We start from the raw sequence: 22,178 nt of genomic DNA, 5'->3' as shown, positions 1-22,178 counted from the left end.
GTAAGGGGTGTTAATAAGGAACAGGAAGAGTGTGTGTGCGTGTGTGTGTGTGTGTGTGTGTGTGTGTGTGTGTGTGTGTGTGTGTGTGTGTGTGTGTGTGTGTGTGTGGGTGTGTGTGTCCATGTGTGTGTGTAGTCTATGTGTGAATGTTTGAATTCATGTGGAGCAACTGTCATACCTCCACACTCCCTTAGACTAACGAGAAAACTGTGTAATAGTGGGGGGACACCACAGATATTTTTCATATTGTGCCCTAAAGGCACTTAAAAAGAAGACAGAGCAAGGCTTGCAGCAGGAAAATGTGGGCTGGGGGGAACACTAGACACCAAGGATGTTCTATATAGTGTGCCCCAAAGGCACTTAAAACATAGAACAAGGCTTGCAGCCTGGGGTAGGGGGAACACTAGACAGCACAGAAACTATGTGTAACATGTTACAAAGGCACTTAAAGATGTTCAAACCCTGTTCTCTCAGCAGTCACCCATAGCTGGGTGCTTTTCCTCTGCATCATCAGTATACATAATACCTCTCAACTGTACAGATTTTCACAGAATGTTCAGATTGTTTGCCTCATATTTTTGGTCTGTTTCATAAAAGTGTAGTTTTCTGGCAAATTAGTGGCAAATCATTAAAGACTGAAGTAAAAAAAATAATGATAGACATTTCAGTTTCAGACTTCATACCCTTCAGAAAATTCATGCTAATGCACAACCTGCTATTCTATCAACTTTCTAGGTTAGTAAGAGCAATATTTAAAAATTGTCTCTATTTTTGGGCCTTTGTACTACTTTTATTTATGGTTTTGTCCAGATTTCTTGCTTTAAGAGGTTGACAGGTATGATCATGGATTAGGTTCATAGGTTCATAGGTAGATACTAGGCTATCTGCCCTAGGGTATTTATAAGCCTAGCCAGAGTGTATTTGGCTTCTGCCTCCCTATTAGATTAGCCTACTGTGCCTCTGTAAAGTAGGTCACAGAAGGTACCCTTTTAAGATTAGTTTACTGTGCCTCTGTCTAGCAGGGACACAGCAGAGATCCCAGGGGTGAATTTGCGATTTCCCATCCACGCGTCCAGATTTCGCTTGAAGAGGGTCAGCGAGGGGCTATGTCTAACATGAATTGGGATTCTATTCCAGAGTGAGGGGAGCCTCTGGGAAATGAATCTGTCCCTCCAGCATGTCCTATTTATTTTTGTGTTGAGGTTTAGGTCCCTGGAGTGTGTAGCTCTAAGGGACTTGGATTTTTTGAGGTGGAGCATGTCCATTAATTCTGGGTTTGACATGGCTTTGTACGTCAGGCATAGATCGCCTCTGAGTAGGCGGTAAGCAACTGAGTAGAGCTGAGTTTCTTTAGTTGAGCTGCATAGGACATCTGTTTGTAGCCCATGATCCTCTTGGTGAGGTACTTTTGGGGTCTCTCCAGTTGCTGCAGGTGTCGGGTAAGGTACATCCTAAAAGGGGCATTGTATTCAATTATGGGCCTGATGAGTGATGAGTAGAGGGGCACAATGACCTCTCTTGATCTAGATGCGAACCCTTTCGTGATAAGGTGGGCTATATAGAAGGTCTTTCTAACCACTTTGGCAACGTCATTATCAAAGGAGAGATTACTATCTACGTTGGTCCCCAAATCTCTAATTACTTCTTCAGTACTTAATGGATTACCACCTATGTGGTAATATGTGGGCACCTTGTTTTTCCCAAAGGGGATGACTATGCACTGTTTAGCATTTAGCTTGAGGCCGTGGCTCTGGCACCAAGGATCCGTCTCTGTGAGACCCTTTTGGAGGATGCTTGTGTCAGCTGGAGATTTGATTATGGCCCCCAGTTTGCAGTCATCTGCAAACTTTGTCAGCCATAATCCCCCCATGTTAACCTGAACCTCAGAGAAGTATATACCGAACAAGAGAGGTCCCAGAACTGTGCCCTGTGGGAAGCCACTTGTAACTGGTTTGGATTCAGACATGACACCTGCGATTCTGACCATGTGGGTTCTATCTCTGAGCCAGTTTGCAACCCATCTTGTGATATAGGGGTTGATATTTAAGCTGGTAAGCTTATTTATGATGCCCGAGTGGGTATTGTGTCGAAGGCTATTGTGAGGTCCAGGTAGGCTGTGTGGACTACCTTGCCCTCATCTATGGCTTTGGCAACTGTTTCAAAGAATTCAACTAGGTTTAAGAGGCAAGATCTGCCCTTCACAAAGCCAAATTGGGTAGGGTCCAGTGTCTGGAGGCTCCCAGTGTCTTTGTTTATGAGTTCCATGATAATACGCTCCATAGCTTTACAGACCATTCTAGTCAGGCTTATGGGGCGATAGTTTCCGGGGTCCGTTCTGGCACCACCTTTGTGGAGTGGGACCACTGTAGCTGTACGCCATTCTTTGGGTACATATCCTGTAGTAAGGCTAAGTTTGAACAGTGACTTAATGTGAGGGTTCAGTTCTTCTTGGAGCTCGTGTAAGACACAGCCTGGGACACCGTCCGGTCCCATAGATGCTGTGTTTTTTGCTTTGGAGAGGGCAGCTTTCCCCTGTGCATCTGTGATATCAGGGAGGTTACATTCAGTTGGGATAGGCATTTGCTCCTTTGGGAGGGAAAGGGGGGGGTATGCGCTGAATCTGTCTGCCAGGATGTTGGCTATGTCTGTAGGTTTGGTATATTTTGCACCGTTATGCAACAATTCAGAGCATATCTGGGAGTGTCCGCCCATGTTCCTGACATAACTAAAGAAGGCCTTGTGATTATCTTTAGTGTCTAGGGCAATTTTTCTTTCGAAACTGGCCTTTGATGATTTAATGAGGGATCGAAGTTTCTTGCTAATACTGATCAGAGATGCCTTCCCTTTTTGGGATTTTGCTCTGTCATGTAGTAGCTTCTTCCTTCTGTTGTATAGTTTATTTATGGCTGGTGTCCACCAGACCGGTCTCCTGTTTTTGGAGGAGTGAGTCTTGGTTTTATTTGGGATAGCACGGTACATGCATTCCTGCAGGTGCTCATTGAATGCATTTGCAAAGGATTCTGCGGATTGGGCTGTATTATCCTCTGGCCCAGGGGCTTTGAAGGATTCCACCTCAGTCTTGAGAAGTGCAAAGTTGGCTTTTGAGAAATTCTTTACAGTGATTTCCTTGGCTGGAGGTGGGGACGGGATATGGATGTCCAGGGAAATTTGTTTATGGTCTGATCTTACCAATGAGGGGTTTACCTCTGGCATGGAACATATAGTCCCCATGTTGGTGATGACCATATCCAATATGTTGTTCCCTCTTGTGGGAGTGGTGACCAGTTGTTCCATTGCGTTAGAGTTTATAAATTCAAGGAACCATTGGGTGAGGGTGTTTGGGCTTGAGTAGTTTTCCCAGTCAATGTTTGGGTAGTTGAAGTCACCCAATAACATAGTGTTTGGAGATACCTTCATATTCTCCAGTGTTCTCAGGAATGCCAAGTGGGGTTCCTGTAATAGGGAGGGTGTTCTGTAGCAGGCTACAAACTGAAAGGCAGTTTTGCCTACTGTTAGTTGCACATGGATGGTTTCTGATGCTTCGTGCAGTGCCACTAACCTGGAGGTGTAGGTATCTTTGATGAATATAGATACTCCCCCTCATTTTGTGCTTCGGTCCAAGTTTTGGGGCCGAAACGCATGGTATGAGTTATAACCTGGTAGTGCTGGGGTGCTCTCAGGAGCCTTGAACCAGGTTTCTGTTACTGCACAGACATCGATTTTCTCCATACTGACGAGAGCCTTGAGTGCGTGCATCTTGAGGTTTACACTTCTGGCATTGAGTAGCATTACCTTTAGTTTTTTTATCCTTGGGTTGTCTATGGAGGTGGGTTTGTCCATTGAGCCTTGCCTAAAAAGGCACTATGGGGTGGCAAGAGCCTTGGCCAGTATATGAAAGCCTAAGGGTGACAGGTGCAAGCTGTTCCTAGCGAAGCAATGTGGCTTGTCGAGCATGTCATCCCAGGCTGACAGACACTGGATCCCCTTTGAATGACACCAATACTTTAGCCAATTGTTGAAACTGATCATTTTGTCTTTATACTGTGGCATCATTCTTGGTGAGGGCAAGATGCTACTCAAGGTCAGGGTCATACCAGTCCAGGCTACATGGTCAGAGAGCTCCTCTATGTCTCTTTTCATGTAGTCCAGGGAGGTACATCTCAGGTCATTCACACCAGCATGGACAATGATGGAGTCATACTTGTACTTGCTTTGGAATGACCTGAGTGCTTGCATTATGTGGCGGATCCTGGCACCCGACAGGCAGCTTACAGTGACCTTCTCCTTGTTTAGTCTGGTGAGCGGGACGTCAGTGTGCCGGACAATAGAGTCCTCTATAACAAGTGTATTTGGTGTGTTGTTTGGCCTTAAGGGCTGTGACTGTGAGGCACACTGATTTTGTGAGATATGTGATTCGTGGGTATTGTTGAGGGGTGGCTGTTGCTTGGATATCTGCTTAGGAGGTCTTTGCTGTTTAGGCAGATTTTTATTTAGAGCCTCCGAGTATGTTTTTGTGTGTTTATGTGTTGGGTATGCAGATGCAATAGGTCTGTGTGAGACTGGATTTGTGGTGTGGTGGTTACCTTTTCCTCCTGACTGACTGTGCCAGTCTTGGGTTGAGAGAGCTCTGCCTCCAGTTTGGCTGTGTAACTGCATCTGTCACATGTATTAGAGTTTGTTGGAAGGAGGAGAGGGTTGTCTGTGTACATAATGCAATTGTAACATTGCCTCAACATTCCCAGATTCACCAGCTGGACTGGAGAGTAACCTTGAAACTGACCCTTGGACATACCAGATTAGTATAGGGAACTGTTTTTTTACCACTCCCACTGGTGAACACAGAAACTTCCCTTTAGCCCAAGCAAGCACTGGCCTTCTAGAAACTTCCAAACAGTTCAGAACAGCAAATCTGTAACTGAACTTTCTTAACTTTCAGAAAGTGGGGAAAAAGCAAGATTTTTTTTTTCTTTTTGTTGTAGTTTAAAGGTAGCAGAGATACACAAGCAGCAAAATAATCACAACAGTGCAATAAATGACCCCACACTTGAGTGCTAGGCCAAAATTAGGTAAAATGCAGTTTTTAGAGAAAAAAACGATTTTAAATTAAGTGCAACACAGGAAATGCTGTAAATGGGCTCTAGATGTGTTCCAAGTACTGTTACTGTTACAGATATAAACTTTAGCAAACTGGAAAATGCCAAAAAGTAGGCAGCAAAGCAGTAAAACTTAACAAAAAATCAGAAGAAAATACTTCAAATCACAAAAGTGGCTCCTTTTCTTCTCTCAGCATTTTCTCCCCTTGGTAGGTGCTTCAGCAACAACTAGCAAGCCTGAAAAGACGCCAAAACCACGAGGCAGCCGGGTTTTAAGAGAGACAGATCAAGGAGTTTAGAATTGACCAAAAATGGCCAATAAAACTACAGCTTCTAGGTAGTAACCACTCCTCCAGGGACAGGCAGGCTGTTCAGTGTTAACCACTCCCACTGGTGAACACAGAGACTTCCCTTTAGCCCAAGCAAGCACTGGCCTTCTAGAAACTTCCAAACAGTTCAGAACAGCAAATCTGTAACTGAACTTTCTTAACTTTCAGAAAGTGGGAAAAAAGCAAGATTTTTTTTTTTTTCTTTTTGTTGTAGTTTAAAGGTAGCAGAGATACACAAGCAGCAAAATAATCACAACAGTGCAATAAATGACCCCACACTTGAGTGCAAGGCCAAAATCAGGTAAAATGCAGTTTTTAGAGAAAAAAACAATTTTAAATTAAGTGCAACACAGGAAATGCAGTAAACAGGCTCTAGATGTGTTCCAAGTACTGTTACTGTTACAGATATAAACTTTTTTGCCTTTCTAAATAAAAAAAAGTTAAAGTAAAGGGGTTTGGAAAGATTATAACCCTGCATCCTTTAGATAGAAAGCTTACGACTCTGGATCCTCAACCATCTACATTGACTGACAAATTAGTGTAGTAGCTATTTTTTACCTAATAGTAATCAGTTTATAGGTTCATAGGTTGGTACTAGGCTATCGGCCCTAGGGCTTATACAAGCCTAGCCATAACAATTCCCTGGATATTTCTTCCCACAATATTTACTTCCCTGGACCCCTGTCTAGCAGGGCAAACGATGTGATCCCTGGGGTGAAATTCCTAACTCCCATCCAATCGTCAAGGTTCCTTTCAAAGAGGGCCAAGGAGGTGCTCTGCTTGACATGTATGGGCAGTCTATTCCAGAGTATGGGGAGTCTCTGGGTCAGGAAACTATCCCTCCAACATGTTTTGTTCATTGTGATGACAAGGTTTAGATCCCTGGAGCGTGTGACTCTGAGAGATTGGGATTTCATTAAGTGGAGTATGTCCAACAGCTCAGGGTTTCACATGGCCCTGTATGTATGAACGTCTAATATCTGGTATTATTTACTGCTTATAACAGTCCATGTGTTGCAAGAGACAGGGCACATATAACAGGCACAGCTGGAGTTCTATAAAATCAGGAACACTTGAGAGGGATAGAGGTGTGTCAGTGTAGGGGAAGGCTTCAGCACAAAGGTAAGAGGAACAGTAGAGGACACCAAGCCTTTTATACCATTAGGTGGACTCATTCAAAAAGGTAATAGAGCAGGAAGTCTAGCATCACAATGCACTTCGCAAACAATAAGAAGAATGAAACTCTAATGTCCTGCATTACTGACCCGCTGTAAGGAAGCATGGTTTATGAGAACAAGGACACATAAGAGAGGATATTCAGTCAACTCTATGACAGTTAAGAAGTGAACTGTATTGGTGTGTGTGTGTGTGTGTGTGTGTGTGTGTGTGTGTGTGTGTGTGTGTGTGTGTGTGTGTGTGTGTGTGTGTGTGTGTGTGAGTACGCCTGTGTATGTTTGAATGGAGTACACCTGTACCATTGAGATGCATGGGCTGCAAAAGGGAACTACCATAGAAAGTGCCGATTGGTCTATATTATATGTCTGAAGTCTGAAAACTTCGAATCTCATATGATCGACTCCATATGAGTGAAGTTTTCAAATATCGAACATAAAATATAAACAAAGTAAAAATAAAAAACCTACCTGAACGCTCCCCTGCACCCCCACACCCCCAGCTACTTAAATATACCAACTCCGAGATCGCACTACATTGAAGTGAAGGGAAATATTCCCTACAGCGATCTCCATTGAAACATTCAAAGTTTGAAAAATTCGCTGATATGATATGAGATTCTAAGTTTTCAAACTTCAAACTTATAATATAGACCCATGCTGATTTAGGCTTGTGATGGTTATGTTCATTTCACAGACATGCAAATTAGCCAGTAATTGGATCTTTCCTCACTGTGACTTATGTGTCTCTGAATTGCAATTTCCCACATTGTGGAAACAGTCCTTTTAGCTGCAGCTCTTAAAGCTAGATCATGGATTTTTTTCTTTATTTTTTTTTCTGAATCCCCTGAATTTTGTTAAAAGGTAGTGCCGATAAATATAAAATATATACTACATTTTGGTATCATAAAATATAATGCCTTTGTTACCAGCCCTATGGCATCTGATAAGCAGTATCTTATGTATTCTGTAAATAACAGTCGGGAATTTACCACAGAGGGTTAAAACTACAAATGGCAATTAAGTTTCATTCATAAGCTCAGAAATTCTTCCACTTTCAAAATATGACTTAGTAGTCATTTGACCAAACAGCTGATTGCCTATGTAAAAGAGGCACATGTTTTTTTTTTTTTTCAGTTAAATTAAATTAATCAAAAATGTTGTATTTTTATCCCAATGCACTGCTGCATATCACAGGTAATGTTATATATACACTGTGACACATATATAGCATTACCTGTGACATCTCTCTCTCTCTCTCTCTCTCTTGATATATATATATATATATATATATATATATATATATATATATATATATATATATATATATATAGATAGATAGATAGATATATCAAACGTAATGCTATAGTTGTATCACAATGTATAGTTAGCAAATTCTTTATTCGTAAAGGTGTCACTCTGATTCAACTTTTGCTCTATTTCTTCATGAATTATGTCACTGTTTAACTAATATACAAATAAGATCTGCCTCCACTTTCTTAGGAGATATTATAGCTTTCTTTTTCATACAAACTACTCAAGCCTGCAAATTCTTACCAGAGTGTCTCACATTATAATGTTGAAAATATAATTTCAAAATTCTGTGTACCCTTCCTCTGGTCAGTTTACAACTCTATGTAATATTAATCCCCTCTGCGCTTTTGCATTTCAGTCAGAAATGTTGTTTATGACTCTCTTATTAGCACACATAAAATGTAAATATTTAAATTTAGTAGGGAAAGTTTGCTTGCTTACCTTAATTACAGAATTAATATGTTTGATCATAAGTATTAGGATTCTGATTATTCTTACTCCATTTATGATGTTCCCTAGCAGAATTTTTTATTTGATGGTTTTAGTTTATATAATTCACTGTATGTAATTTACAGGAATAAAATATTTTGATATTCTGTACAAAAGCCAACATGCAAACACACACACATATATATATATATATATATATATATATATATATATATATATATATATTTATATATATATATATATATATATATATATATATATATAGATATACATACAAAATACAGTCTCTCTCTCTCTCTGTTTCTCTCTCTCTCTCTCTCTCTCTCTATATATATATATATATATATATATATATATATGTGCCCCCCACACCCCCCACTTAAATATTCTCACTCCAAGGTCGCACTACAGTGGAGTAAAGGAATATGCCCTTACTCGCACCACAGTGTGACCGGCACACCACTCACACATACCCGAAATTGCTGCTTCGATGAACAGCAATTTTGGTTATGTGTGAGCGCGAATTTGACTTTCGGTGAAAGTTACATTTGCGCAAGTGTCCGGGTTCCATATATATATATATATATATATATATATATATATATATATATATATATAGATATAGTGAAAGGTTCTTCACTGTTAATAATAGTTTCCTATTTAAAATGTAACATAAACAAGCCATCTCAAGTGATGTACACTTATAAAGACCTGACCAAGACCCAAGCAACCCTAGTTCAATTTGCTTGTCAGGCACTTGGACTGTTTGAGGGATGGACCGGAGCAAGGTGCATAACGCCATGGTCATTTGGAGGTAGGGTTGCATCACACTGTGCTTTCATCAGGATGGGTGTTCAGCTTCACAGGGTGTCACATGAAGGTAGTCTTTATTAGCATTGTGGGTCCCCACTGTAATGTGCGTAACTTGTCCTTGTGCTCCTTGGTAATACTAACCTCTTCAAATGCATTCAATTCTAGCATGTCTATTATGGAGCAACACACGAGCGGAGTCTGCTTAGGGAAGAGATATGATTAACATATGGCACAGGGGAAAAAACACCTTGAAACAAAATGAAATGCAAACTAAAGAAATACACTGTTAAAACATATTAAATACACTTACTTGGCACTCTGTTGATTGCTTTGAGTGGCCTTAAAACCCGGACAGTTCTGATTGCAGATAATGTTATGTTTTGAAGGTCTAATGAATATTCAACCATTCTGTAAAGAAAAGGAGACCAAAACATATCAGCTGTGAAATCTGATACTTCGAGAAATATGAAACATTACCTGAAAGAATTTCACAAGAAACAAGACTCCTTGCAGTCAGGAGCTAAGTCCAAAATAGTAGAACAATCTCTTCCTTATGAAAACAACAAATAGCGATATCACACCACTAATTTCTCTCATACATCCTTGGTCCCATTACATACAGCCATCCAACTTACACAAGTGCTATGAATAATAGTCCTGACTCATAGAAGGTCTCTTGCTTATTAACCCTTGTAAAATAGAATATCATCTCTGTATCCTTGCAGTTTTTGTTTTATATATGCATATGAAATGCATGTCACTTATACACACTATTGTTATCTAATTGCTTTCACTGTTTAATCATCTAGATATAATCTTCTCTGCCATAAAGAATAAGTGTTATAAAATTTATAATTAAATTCCAGTTATACAAAGTAATTAATATCTTCATCCCAGACATATAGCAGCTAACAGAATCAATTAAATCATTGTAATTTAGTAACAAAGGCTGTTGAATAATAGTTTCATTATAAACAGCCAAAAATTTACATTTTTTTCAATGTATGGAGTGAGGGTGTTGATCTCTATGAGGGCAGTCCATAACTAAAATGGAAATCTCATGAATTTTCAAAATCACTCCTTCTTCTTCTTAAAAAAATGTAGAATGTAAGTAATTCATAATAGCTTCACTTGTGCTATTACATTTCAGGAAACTGATGAATAAACAAAATACAAATACAATATAAGAGAAAGAAAAAGAAAGAAAGAAAAAAAAAAGAAAGAAATACTTCAATTTATCATTGTATGTAGGATAACACGCATCATATCAGAATTCTAGACTTTACAAATCAAGTCCAGGAAGTCTGAATTTTTAAACATAGTTATGTGGAAACTCACTGTTATACATTAAAAGCAAATTTGTAGAGGAAGCCTTCCCTGCACCCCTGATGTGAGGGCTGCAACCCCCATACCTCATTTTCTTATACATCCTAACTCTCAAATTACTGCTTCTCAAAGACTGGAGAAGTATCTTGCATAAAGCGATTTCAGACTTTGTACTTACACTTAATTTCTCACTGTTTCAGGACTCACTATCGGGTCTTAAATACACAATGAGAAAAGTATCACTGTTATTAGTTACCTACTTATATTCTTTCAATGTTCTCCTTTCCCTTCATATAAAATTAAAAAAAACTTCTTCGATGGCATTAATTATCATTAACTTTCCCTTCTGAGTCACAAATGTGTGCGCACGCATACACACACACACACACACACACACACACACACACACACACACACACACGCACACACACACACACACACACACACACACACACACACACACACAACAATCACACACAGACAACAAACACACACACACACACATCTTTCTTTTTGTTAAATTGTGATCACAGAAGATCTTTCTTAAAAAATGTGTAACCCTCAAAAACACTTAACAGGTTAACATAACGTTTAGTATTAATTTCTCAGCTCCATTGCTCCAGGAACATGTTTGGCTGTCATTGTATATACAAGTATTATATTTTCTTACTAATTCCCACAGTTATACAAGCAACAGCTGAAGAGACAAGACTTATACAGGCATCAGGATTATTTTCTGTTTTTGTTGTTTCAGAACAAGTAATACCACACACATCTTATGGTGTCTTCCTTCATTTATGACGCTGTTAAGAATGCACTATTTATTTATATATGTAGTTATTCATTTATGTATTCATTTGTGTTTGATTATGGTGCTGGTCCAACTGGGCCGTGCAAGACCCCCCCTTTCAGCAGAGGCATGGGGAGAGAAGCTCCATGAAATTGCACATTCTAACAATGAAAAGAACAAAAAATGTAAACAAAACAGAAAAATATAAAACAATACATCTTGAGCAAATTATTGACTTACCACAATGACTGTTTTCAGGAGAAAAGAAAAAGAACATTTACAAAACAGTGTAAGATACTTAGTGTGTAAAGAGAAGGAGGGATCTGGTAGTAGGTTGTTAATGAGATGGAAAGATTATAATTATGGGAAGACAGCAGAGTAAAAATGCATTATTAAAGGGAAAACTGTTGGAACAGTTTGCAGAGAGGCATTTAGTATAAGTGAAAAAGTGACAGTTTAGAGTTGGAAGTCAGAGCAAGATTGGAGATTTCTAGGAAAATAAGGAGCAAACAGTATGATTTGAGAGAAGGAATGGAGTTACAAAATTTGGCTGTGATATAGGAATAGTTGTAGAAGAAAAAAACAATAGAGTTAATGGTAAGTTTCCCCAGGTGAACTGGAACAAGTGCAGTGCCAGAAATTATATAGGTAGTCCTTTAGTTTGATTACAAAGCAGATGGGGAAGGGTATTAACCTAATAGGAGTGGAGAATTTAGATATGTAGGTGGAATGCAAGGAATCATCAAAGGTATCATATGATGTTTTTTACCTGATGTAGATTTGTGTCTGATGAGCGATGGGGCCTTGTGGGAAGACACAAAAGTATGACAACACTGGAAGAAAATGTTTTCATTTATCTACACGTGTTATGGCTTGAAGAACACAGACTCGTGTCTTTCCAAACTAGACCAGCCCATCTGCTTGTCATAAATAATTTATCTTCGTTTCAAATTACATTCACTGATCCTATAATTTAAACCTTAACAATAACATCATAGGTACAAAACTGTAAACCAGAGAATCAAAATATAACCGCTGTATTATGCTAACACTGTGTTTTAGAACATCATTTCTTAAGTTGGTATTCTTTTAAGAGGCATTTAAGTAATATTTTTTTGGGGGGTATACATCTCTTTAAATTTTTCAGGCACCTTTTTTATGAGTGAGGGTATTTACATTGACTTTTGAATATTTTAATTGTCTTACTTTGAAGAAGTCCTGCATTGTAGCAGAATGAAAGTGCTTCTTCACTTGTATTTAAAGTGTTTTTCCCTGTGTGTGGCTCTTCAGTGACTGTGTGCCCTAGCCACTTTTTATTGTTTAATAATGTCATAGGTTTAAGAAAGTTCATTTCATGCAATTTTCCTTTCTTTTTTCACTAAGAAATCATATTTCAGTGACTACTTCATTCTGAAATAAATTGACAAATATCTGTGTATGTTTTTAACTTTTGCTGTTCCTCTTGAAACTGTAGCATGACTTGCTGATTATGAAATGTAACATATTCTAGGGCAAATATTTGCCAAATGGATATGGTGATTTCATGCTATATGCCAAAATATAGTCACATTTTGTATTAATTCAGAATGTTTATTTTAAAACTTTGCACTCATATGTTCATAGGTTCTTCAGTACTTATCCGACTACTGATCTGTGAGGGTCCTTAGAAGCCTAAGCTTGTATTTCCAAAAAATGTTTAGTCCTTGTGTTTTAAGGATAAATAACCCAGGATCCTTGCAATTTAAGTAAGAATAGCCTGGAGTCAGGTCAGTGTTTGAATGTTACCCCTATCCATAAAGTATAAATGTACTAAACCAAATATGAAATTGCAGAATCCCATCCTTTCATTCAGATTACTCTTGAATAGAGTAAGAGAAGGGTTTTGTTTTATGTGGAGAGGAACGTTATTTCAGAGAAGTGGTATATTCTGTTATACAAATGTATCTCTCCAACATGTTCTATTCATGTTTCAGAAGAGATTTAAGACCTCTCAAGCATGTGGTTATGTCATCACTGCTTTGAGACAGTCACTGCAGCAGTTTTTAATTGGATCCTTGGTTTTCTTGGTGAGAAAGCTTTGTGGTCATACAAGTTAGGTCAAATGTTTGGACAGGTACATACTAAAGGGGCATTTTACTTAAAGGTCAGCCTAATAAGTGCTAAATACAATGGAATGATCAAATCTCTTGACCTGGACACTATACCCATATTAATAAGCCACACAATGTAAAAAAAGGACTTTCTTAAAATAATGGATACATATTGATTGAAGGATGGCTCACTGTCTGCATTGGTTCCCAGGTCTAACCACTCAATCAGTTTTCATATGTGTGTGCTGTCAATGTAATAGTTACAGGGGAAGAAGTCATGTGTGCCAAAGGATACTATTACTCATTTTTTGAGATTTTGTTTCAGGCCATGCTTTTCAAATCATCTATTTGTTTGGGAAATGTTCTGTTAGAGGATTTTGGCATCTTCTGGGGAGTTTATGATGGCACAAAGTTTACAGTCATCCGCAAACTTGATCAGCCATAAACCCTTAAAATTAGCTTTGACCTCAGAGTTGTATATGCCAAAGGACAGTGATTTGAGGAGTGAACTCTGGGATGCACCACTACTGACAGGGTCTATATTATATAATCGAACTCTTAAAAAAGCAAATGCTGATTGATCGACCTAATTTAAATGAAAGCTTACAATCTCGAACTGTCAGATCACCGATTTTTTTTCCCAGGGAAAAAAATTGCTGATCTAAAACACATACACACAACACAAGCACACCAAACAAACAGAAATACACACAAATACACTTAAAATCTGATACCTAACCCTACACTAAACTATGCACACACCACTAACTTCCCACTTACCTTAACCCAAACCCTAACCCTAAGGTCCGTCACTATTGCACACTCACCTCACCTGCTCCCTAACCCTAACTCACTTAAATCCGCCCTAACCGTCGTGTCCACTCAATCACACACACACCTAACCCGAGCCCTAACCCTAACTCACCTAAATCACCCTAACACTCACATCCACACAATCACACACTTACCTGAATCCGACCGGTAACTTTTCACCATAACACTGAAAATACCGAAGCAACAGAAACGGACAACCAAATTATTTCCCTAGGAAAAATTTGAGTTTCTGCTGCTTCGATATTTTGCAGTTTTGTGAAAATAAGTTCGATCAATCAGCGTTCGCTTTTTTAAGCATTCAAGGATATAATATTGACCCTACTGACAAGTCTTTTGGAGGAGTTAGAGCTGCCACTTCTAATTTCCTCTGCTCTGTTAGTGCTATCCAATGAGTTACACAGGGATTTATATTTAGCTGTGAGATTTTTGTGAAGCCCAGCACTGGCCCAGTAATCAAGGAGCCTCAAGCCCCATCACTGGCAACAGTGGGAGACATCCACACTGGGAGCATGAAAAGTGCACACACAGTAAAGTGCAATTTCCCTTAAGACCACACAGAGATCACAGTCAGTGTTGGGCTGGTTTCTTCCTCTTTCTCCAGATCTCCAATAAGACTACCCACTGACACAACTATAGAGCTGAGTCCTTAGCCAGGGTTCCAAGCGAAGTCCTCCCAACACTGTCTCTCTGTCCAACCAGTGCTTTGTGTTCCTGCCCAAGTAGCTGACATACACACTCTTGTAAATTTGTATTACACACACACACACACACACACACACACACAAACACACACCCCTGGGAAAGGCTGGTGCAATTTTGTTATTTATTCCCCCTTCTGCCCAGACTATAAGGTAGTTATCACTGTCATGGTGATTTTCATCATTTGATTTCCTTTTGTAGTTATCACTGCCACCAGAACCCGTTATCAGCTACTTTAAGGCCCTTAACAAAGGGTGTACAATCTTACTGTGTAATGTTACTATTAATACAAATAGTAGTATGACCAAGACCAGGGCTATTAGGAGTGTCCTGCACAGTGTCACCAAATATAAATGCAAGAACTCTAAGACCCTAAATATCTCTAGACAGACCAGCCACAGCTGAAAGGTTTAAATATATCTAATAATAAATAACAAAAGGACAAGAAAATAATCAGTAAATCATCACAGTAACTTCAGAGTTCAAAATCACAGGAAATATTTAAAACAACATTGCAGGACAGTCTCAAATGAATACAGAAAAAGTCTAAACTAATCTTTACTATATTCCTTTCTGAATCTAAAATAAATTATTGTACCCTAGTTAACTTACATAGCCAGGCAAGACAGATGTGATGAGTGGGTTTTCTCAGCTGATGCTGCCAGGTCAAAGACAAAATACAAAATGCAGTTTCTCTCTCAGAGAGTTCTTAAATTAATATCTCAAATATTGCTGCTGGGACACTTGCAGCATGACATCACTTTTTGTCATCTGAGTTCAGTTCTCAGACTCGACAACCGTTACTAGAAACTGCTAGCATTTAGTACCTCCCTGTGAAAATACATAGCCTTCAGATGTTTGCAGCTGCTAGAAGACATAAAACAAAACACTTAGACAATACAATATAGATGGCTCCCTAGTTTTAGACGTCCTGTATCCTTGCTGCACTGAAACTGAAAGATAGCATCTCTTTTATGGTGCAGTTATAAAACCATTCGATTTCAACTATTTTAATGATGTTTTGCAAGTTAACCTTTTATGTGCTAGTTCCCACTGTTAATACATATACATTTATAATTACAATAGTTTATATATATTTCTATTCTTTTCCAGTAGCGTACACTGTGGATACATCTTTAAGCTCAGTACTGTACAAACCCTTTTCACACACACTTCTGTACCAGCAGTTTGATATACAAATAACATACAGTTCTAATACATTTGTAACACCAGCATATGAATCTTGTTGACATTTACAACTGGCATATAATTATTTACAAAATTCCAGATAGCTGGCTGGCAGTGTCTCCTTCTGTCATACTTCTATATAAATAATATTAATATTCACAAATGCCATATAATTATTTACAAAATTCCAGTGAGCTGGGCTGGCAATATTTCCTTTTGTGACAATTTTATCAACTATACCTGAATGTAGGATGATGTTGAAAACATTTGTGAGTTCTAGATATGCCATGTATACCAATTTTCCTTCATCCATTGATTCAGTAACCTTCTTAAAGAAGCTGACCAGAATAAGTAGGCAGGATCTACCCTTGACAAAGCCAAAATGGTTCGACTCAAGAGTCTGCAGTATATCTATGCTGTTATTTATTAATTCCACAATGAACCTTTATATAGCCTTTTAGAAGAGCCTGTTAGACAGATGTGTCTAAACGTACTTGTGTCCATTGATGTCCGACCTTTGTGCAGGGCATGATTGTTCCTGTCACAACGCCTGTTCAGAGCCTGATAATGAATAGCTTCTGTAAGGGGTTTGTCAGATCCTGATTCAGGTTGAACAGTAAGCATCCTGGGATGTTATCTTGCCCCATACAAGCAGTGTTCTAGACAATGGATAGTGCTTTTTGGGCTTGTTCTTGTGAGACTGTAAGTGTGCGGATGCTGGTATGAAATCTGGGAATGTTGGGGGTGATGAAGTTACAACTAAATTTATCTGCTAGTAGATTGACTTTGTCCTCTGAGTCTATGTGATATCATTTACTATCAGCTCTGCTCAGTGCTGGGCGTTGTTTCTGAAGTTTCTAACATGGTTAAAAAAGAGTTTCTGGTTGTCTTTTGTCTGAATGGCTATTTTTAGCTTATATCCTATTTGATCAGGATTAGGATTAGGAGATACCTGTTAAGAATAGCAATAGAGTTTTTGACATTTAGAAAGTTGCATTTATATTTTCATGCAACAAACATTTTTCTTTTTTTTTTTTTTTGTAATGCCTGTCTATATTTAGGTTTTGCCACAGCATTTTATTTTTAATTATGGCATTGTGTTAACTTCAGAGGGGAAAGAACCATCTATGCCGATAATTATGTGTGCATAACATCTGGTGGTAAAGGATTCAGCAGAAGTAGGGGGGTAATCAGGTTGGTAGGTTCATAGGTTCATAGGTGTTTACTAGGATAATGACCACAATGACCTTTTTAAGCCTAGCCATGCATCCCAAATCTCTGACAAATGCTAATACCCTTGATAAATGTAAACATGGGCCTGGGAAATGAACCATTTACAGGTTACCTGTTTGCATTAGAGACATAGGTGGCAAACCAGGGATGAATTTCCTGTTTCCCATCCAATTGTCCTTGTTGAAATTGAATTGGATTAAGGAGGAGCTCTGCTTCACATGGATGGGGACCCTGTTCCATAGATGGGGTAGTTTCTGTGATACATACCTATCTCTCCAGCAGGTCCTGTTTATATCACAGGCAAGGTTTAAGTATTTAGAAAGGGTAATTCTGGTACTATTTGTTTTGTGGCTATGCAGGAGGTACATCAGAGTGGGGTCTGACAATGCCCTGTATGCCAGGCATAGATCCCCCCTCAAAAGCCTGTAGGAGACAGAATACAGTGATAGGGCCTTGAGGCAGTCTGCATAGGACATATTACTTATTCACTGTATTCTTTTAGTGAGGAACCTCTGTGGATGTTCCAGTTGTTGGATATGCCTGGATAGGTACATACCAAGGGGGGCATTGTACGCAATGATAGGTCTAATGAATGCTGAATACAGTGGAACAATGACTTTCTTGGACTTAGATCCCATACCTTTGTTTATACATTGCACAACATAGAATGATTTCCTCACCACTATAGACACGTGATGATCAAAGGCTAGATTACTATCTATGTATGTCCCTAAGTCCCCAACTACTGGGGCAACTCTATGGGGTGTGTTGTCAATATGATAGTTACCAGGGATGGATGACTTCCCAAAGGATACCATTATGCATTTCTTGGCATTTAGTTTTAGTCCATGACTCTGACACCAGTTGTTTGTCTGTGTCAGCCCCTCCTTGAGAACATTTGTGTCGGTGTGAGATTCAGTGACAGCTCCTAATTTGCAATCATCAGCAAATGTAGTTAGCCAGAGACCACTAACACTGGTCTTGACTTCTGAGAAATAAATGCCAAAAAGGAGTGGTCCAAGGACTGATCCCTGAGGGACTCCACTTGTGACTGGCCTCTTTGTAGAGGTGGACTCCCCATTCTAACTTCCTGAGTCCTATCTGTGAGCCAATTGGCTATCCACTGGGAGACATACGGGTTTGTACCTAACCTCTTGAATTTATCAACAATGCCTGAGTGGGGCATTGTGTCAAATCCTTTGGCCGGGTCAAGTTAGGCAGTGTGAATGATTTTGCCCTCATCCATTTCTTTGGTAACCTTATCAAAGAAGTCCACCAGATTGATTAGGCATGATCTGCCCTTTACAAAACCAAACTGGGTAAGGTCCAGTGTCTGGAGGTTTAATATATCTCTGCTGATCTTCTCCATGATAATTTTTGCCACAGCTTTACATATAAGACTAGTGAGACTTATGGGTGTGTAGTTTCCAGGATCTGTAGCTGGCCCACATGTTTGCAGAGGGATGACTGTTGCCTTTCTCCATTCATTAGGCATGAAGCCTGTTTGGAGGCTGCATTTAAATAATAATTTCAAAGGCCCTGATAGGTCATGTTTCATGCTATTTAGAAGGCATCCTGGGATATTGTCTGGGCCCATTGAAGCAGTGTTCTTGGTCTTAGAGCATTAAGGACCTGTTCCCTAGTGGTAGTAGGGGGAGTTATTTTTGATGATATTTTCTGAGGGAAGGTTGAGAGGGTGAGAGGGGGATAAAGCTGGAGCTGAATTTATCAGTCAGGAGGTTTGCTATATCTTCTGGCTCAGTATAGGTGGCTCCATTTACAATGATGGAATGTTGAATTTAACCAGGTAATGTCTCAGTTTTAGTAGTTTATCTTTAGCATAATCTCTGAATAACAAGTTACTGGACGATGCTTCCAGTTTCAGTCTTTTGTGAGTATATGACTGATTAATGATTTTACTTGACTAGAATGGAAGTTACTACTCGTAGAGAACAGAGCTGTCCCATATTTGGAGGAACGAAGATGAGGATTTTGCCACCCCTAGTTGGGGTATATTCAAAATTCTTATAGAACTTACAGGAATGAATGAAAACTAAGACTCATAATGTCAGAATTAAAGGTGAGACTTTAAATTAGTTATCAGAAAAAGAATTCCTTTTTCCAGTAACAGGAAAAAATGCTTCCATCACAGCTGCTTAAACAGCGACTCTTAAAATACAGTAGGGTAATTTACTTAATTATTTTAAGAATGTTTTAAAAATGGAAAAGGTGAATTAAGCTTTCTGAAACTTTTTTTAATCAAGTTTAACTGTGAAATACATTTACACTGCAATAAGTTCTGACTCCTTTGTGGGTCATATCTTAGCTATTGTTTGCCTTCTTAATGCAATGAATAACTATGAAAATGTCCAAGTTATTTTTTATTCACTGCTTGCGGAGCCTAGAACCTTAGACAATTAATACTGATATTCATTCCTGACTTTTAACAATACCATATTGGTTAATTCTACATTAGAAACTAATGGTATGCCAATATAGTACTCAGAAAATATAAATAGACTAAATGTTGTATTCTGCATACTACGTATAATTAAAGCTTGAATCAGGGTAAACAAGTTATTTTGCCAAACATCCAAATTAATCATTTGATTCATTATCCATAATTAAAAGTGTCATAAAACCACTTTGTGTCCTATTTGCAATACTATAAAACAAATCCAAAACTCATTTTTCCTTTATATAGAATTTTAGGTTCTTTTTTGAAGTCTCCCAGTCACAACAATGTCCTAGTGCTATTCTCTGTAGCTTCCCTTCAGCACTGTATGGGCTGATCACACACACACATACACTCTGTTTTACTTATTTATTTATTTGTTTGCTTACTTGATTTGCCGGTTTCTTAATTTATTTTATGTACAGTTACGAGGCATATAGTCTGTGTTACCTTCTACACATTTTAAAATAAACGTAATATTACTATCATTATCTATAAGTAATTTCTCATTGAAGAAACTCAATGGATAAACTCAGTCTAAAAATAATTTATTCTCTTTTGACGATATGTTTTCTCAAAAACCACGGTATGTATGCATTTATTTATTTAATGCTTATATGGGTTTGTTTGCCAAAGTAGGGTACTGATTATTACAGGACAAATTTTAAGTCCAGCCTAGTTGTTACAGATATAAAAGATGAAACAGCAAAATAATACAAACATGCAGACATATAAATTCAGTATAAATATAAACAGGAACAGCAATGCATGGATACATTGTGTAATGAAAATGGAAGCTTATTGAAATTTACGTACATTTTATGCACAAGGCACGAGAAAACAGAAGTTCTTTATAAAATATATAAAGTACAATTGGATATTACAAAGTCAATAAGTCTAAGAACAATCTGTGCCTTGCCAGTACTGATCCCCAAGATGTCCCTTCTACTTCCATGAGGGTATGGCATTTTAGACCAAGAATGAATTTGCGAGTGCCCATCAAATTATCAAGGTTCATACAGAAAAATGCCCAGTGGTCAAACTAGTCTACATATACGGATACCTTATACCAGATATGGAAGGAATGGAAATATAGCTATCCCTCTAGTGTGCCTTAATTATAACTGGTAAAGTTTCAAATTGCTGGTTCAAGCATTGTAAAGGACTATTTTTCTTATGGAGGTGCATCAAGATCAAGAAGGGTCAGGTCCTTAGTGGAACAGAATGTACTATGCAGAAGTCTATAAGACAGGATAGGGCTTCAAGAATGTCTTGGCTGCTAATGGCCTTTAGACAGTTTTTTTTTTTTTTTTGTGGTTATGAAACTCTGGGCTATTTCTATCTGTATGATGTACCTGGATAAATGCATGCCAAAGAATGTGTTGCCCTATAAGATTGGACTAATTAAAACTGAGTAAATGGGAATGACAAATTTCCTTAAATATCAATTGGGTCAGATAAAATGATTTTTTAATTACTGATGAAACACACTGGACAATGAATAAAAATAAATTGTACATCAGGATTTAAAGGTCCCCTACAACTATGTCAATTTGGAATATATACTGAAAGTTATAGATGAGAAAACTATACACTTTTTATACCTTAATTTTAGCCTCCTTTTTATATATTACTGGTGTGCAAGGAATACCTTTCAAAAAAGTTTTCTAACTTTAGTAGTTATGATCTGTCTTTCACAAATCCAATCTTTTGAAGGTCTACTTACATGAAGTTTTACTTATTGTAATTTATGCAGCCAGATAAGATGTTTTCCTTTTTTTTATAAATTTGGATTGTTAGTCTGAAGAGTCTGTAGTTCCCTAGGTGAAGGGTACAGCCGTCATAGTGAAAGGATATCACAACAGCCATTTCCATACCGCCAGGACTTCTCCTGTAGCTATGGCATGGCATCATTTATTGTGCACTCAAGTATATTGCCTGGGTCCATGAATGCAGCAATACTGGCCTTTGAGAGCATAATTAGAATATGGAAACCTTGGGGGTATAAGGGCCTCATGAATTTATGGGATTTTGTGTTTTGCTCTGGGTAACCTGCTGATAATTTGTATCTGTTTGATAATTTTTGATAGTGTTCTTAACATGGGTATATTTAAATTTGTGATGAGAGTTTATAATATTTTTCTTTTGTTACAGAGTTTGTTTACAATGGAGAACCATTCAAATTTCAAATATGTTAAGAAACAGGGTCCTATATTCCTTATCTGAGATGTAATTCCAAGTGTAGTTTTCTCTACTGAGATACTTCAAATTCCAAAGACCATTTTTCCTTAAGGCGCCCTGTACCACCTTAATAATGGAGTGCAAACCCTAACACTAATGTTGTGCCTTCCCTCAAACCTAACCATACACTCTGGCTTTATGCAAACATTCC

At 38.3% G+C, this 22,178-nt stretch overlaps 1 protein-coding gene across 1 annotated transcript in view; it reads right to left on the bottom strand.

Annotated features, from left to right (window-relative positions):
* The window catches only part of CACNA1I (calcium voltage-gated channel subunit alpha1 I), a 3,136,920-nt gene that overhangs the window by 2,481,994 nt on the left and 632,748 nt on the right, over positions 1–22,178 (bottom strand). The window contains exon 3 of the mRNA XM_044073362.1: positions 9,482–9,579. Within this exon, the coding sequence (XP_043929297.1) occupies positions 9,482–9,579 (98 nt within the window). The remainder of the gene's footprint in view (positions 1–9,481; positions 9,580–22,178) is intronic.

Source organism: Protopterus annectens, chromosome 1.part0 (genome assembly GCF_019279795.1).
Source record: "Protopterus annectens isolate FY-2018-M chromosome 1.part0, PAN1.0, whole genome shotgun sequence".
NCBI lineage: Eukaryota > Metazoa > Chordata > Ceratodontiformes > Protopteridae > Protopterus > Protopterus annectens.
The sequence above is the reverse complement of the archived record's forward strand: the minus strand, read 5'-3'. Positions and strand labels throughout refer to the sequence as shown.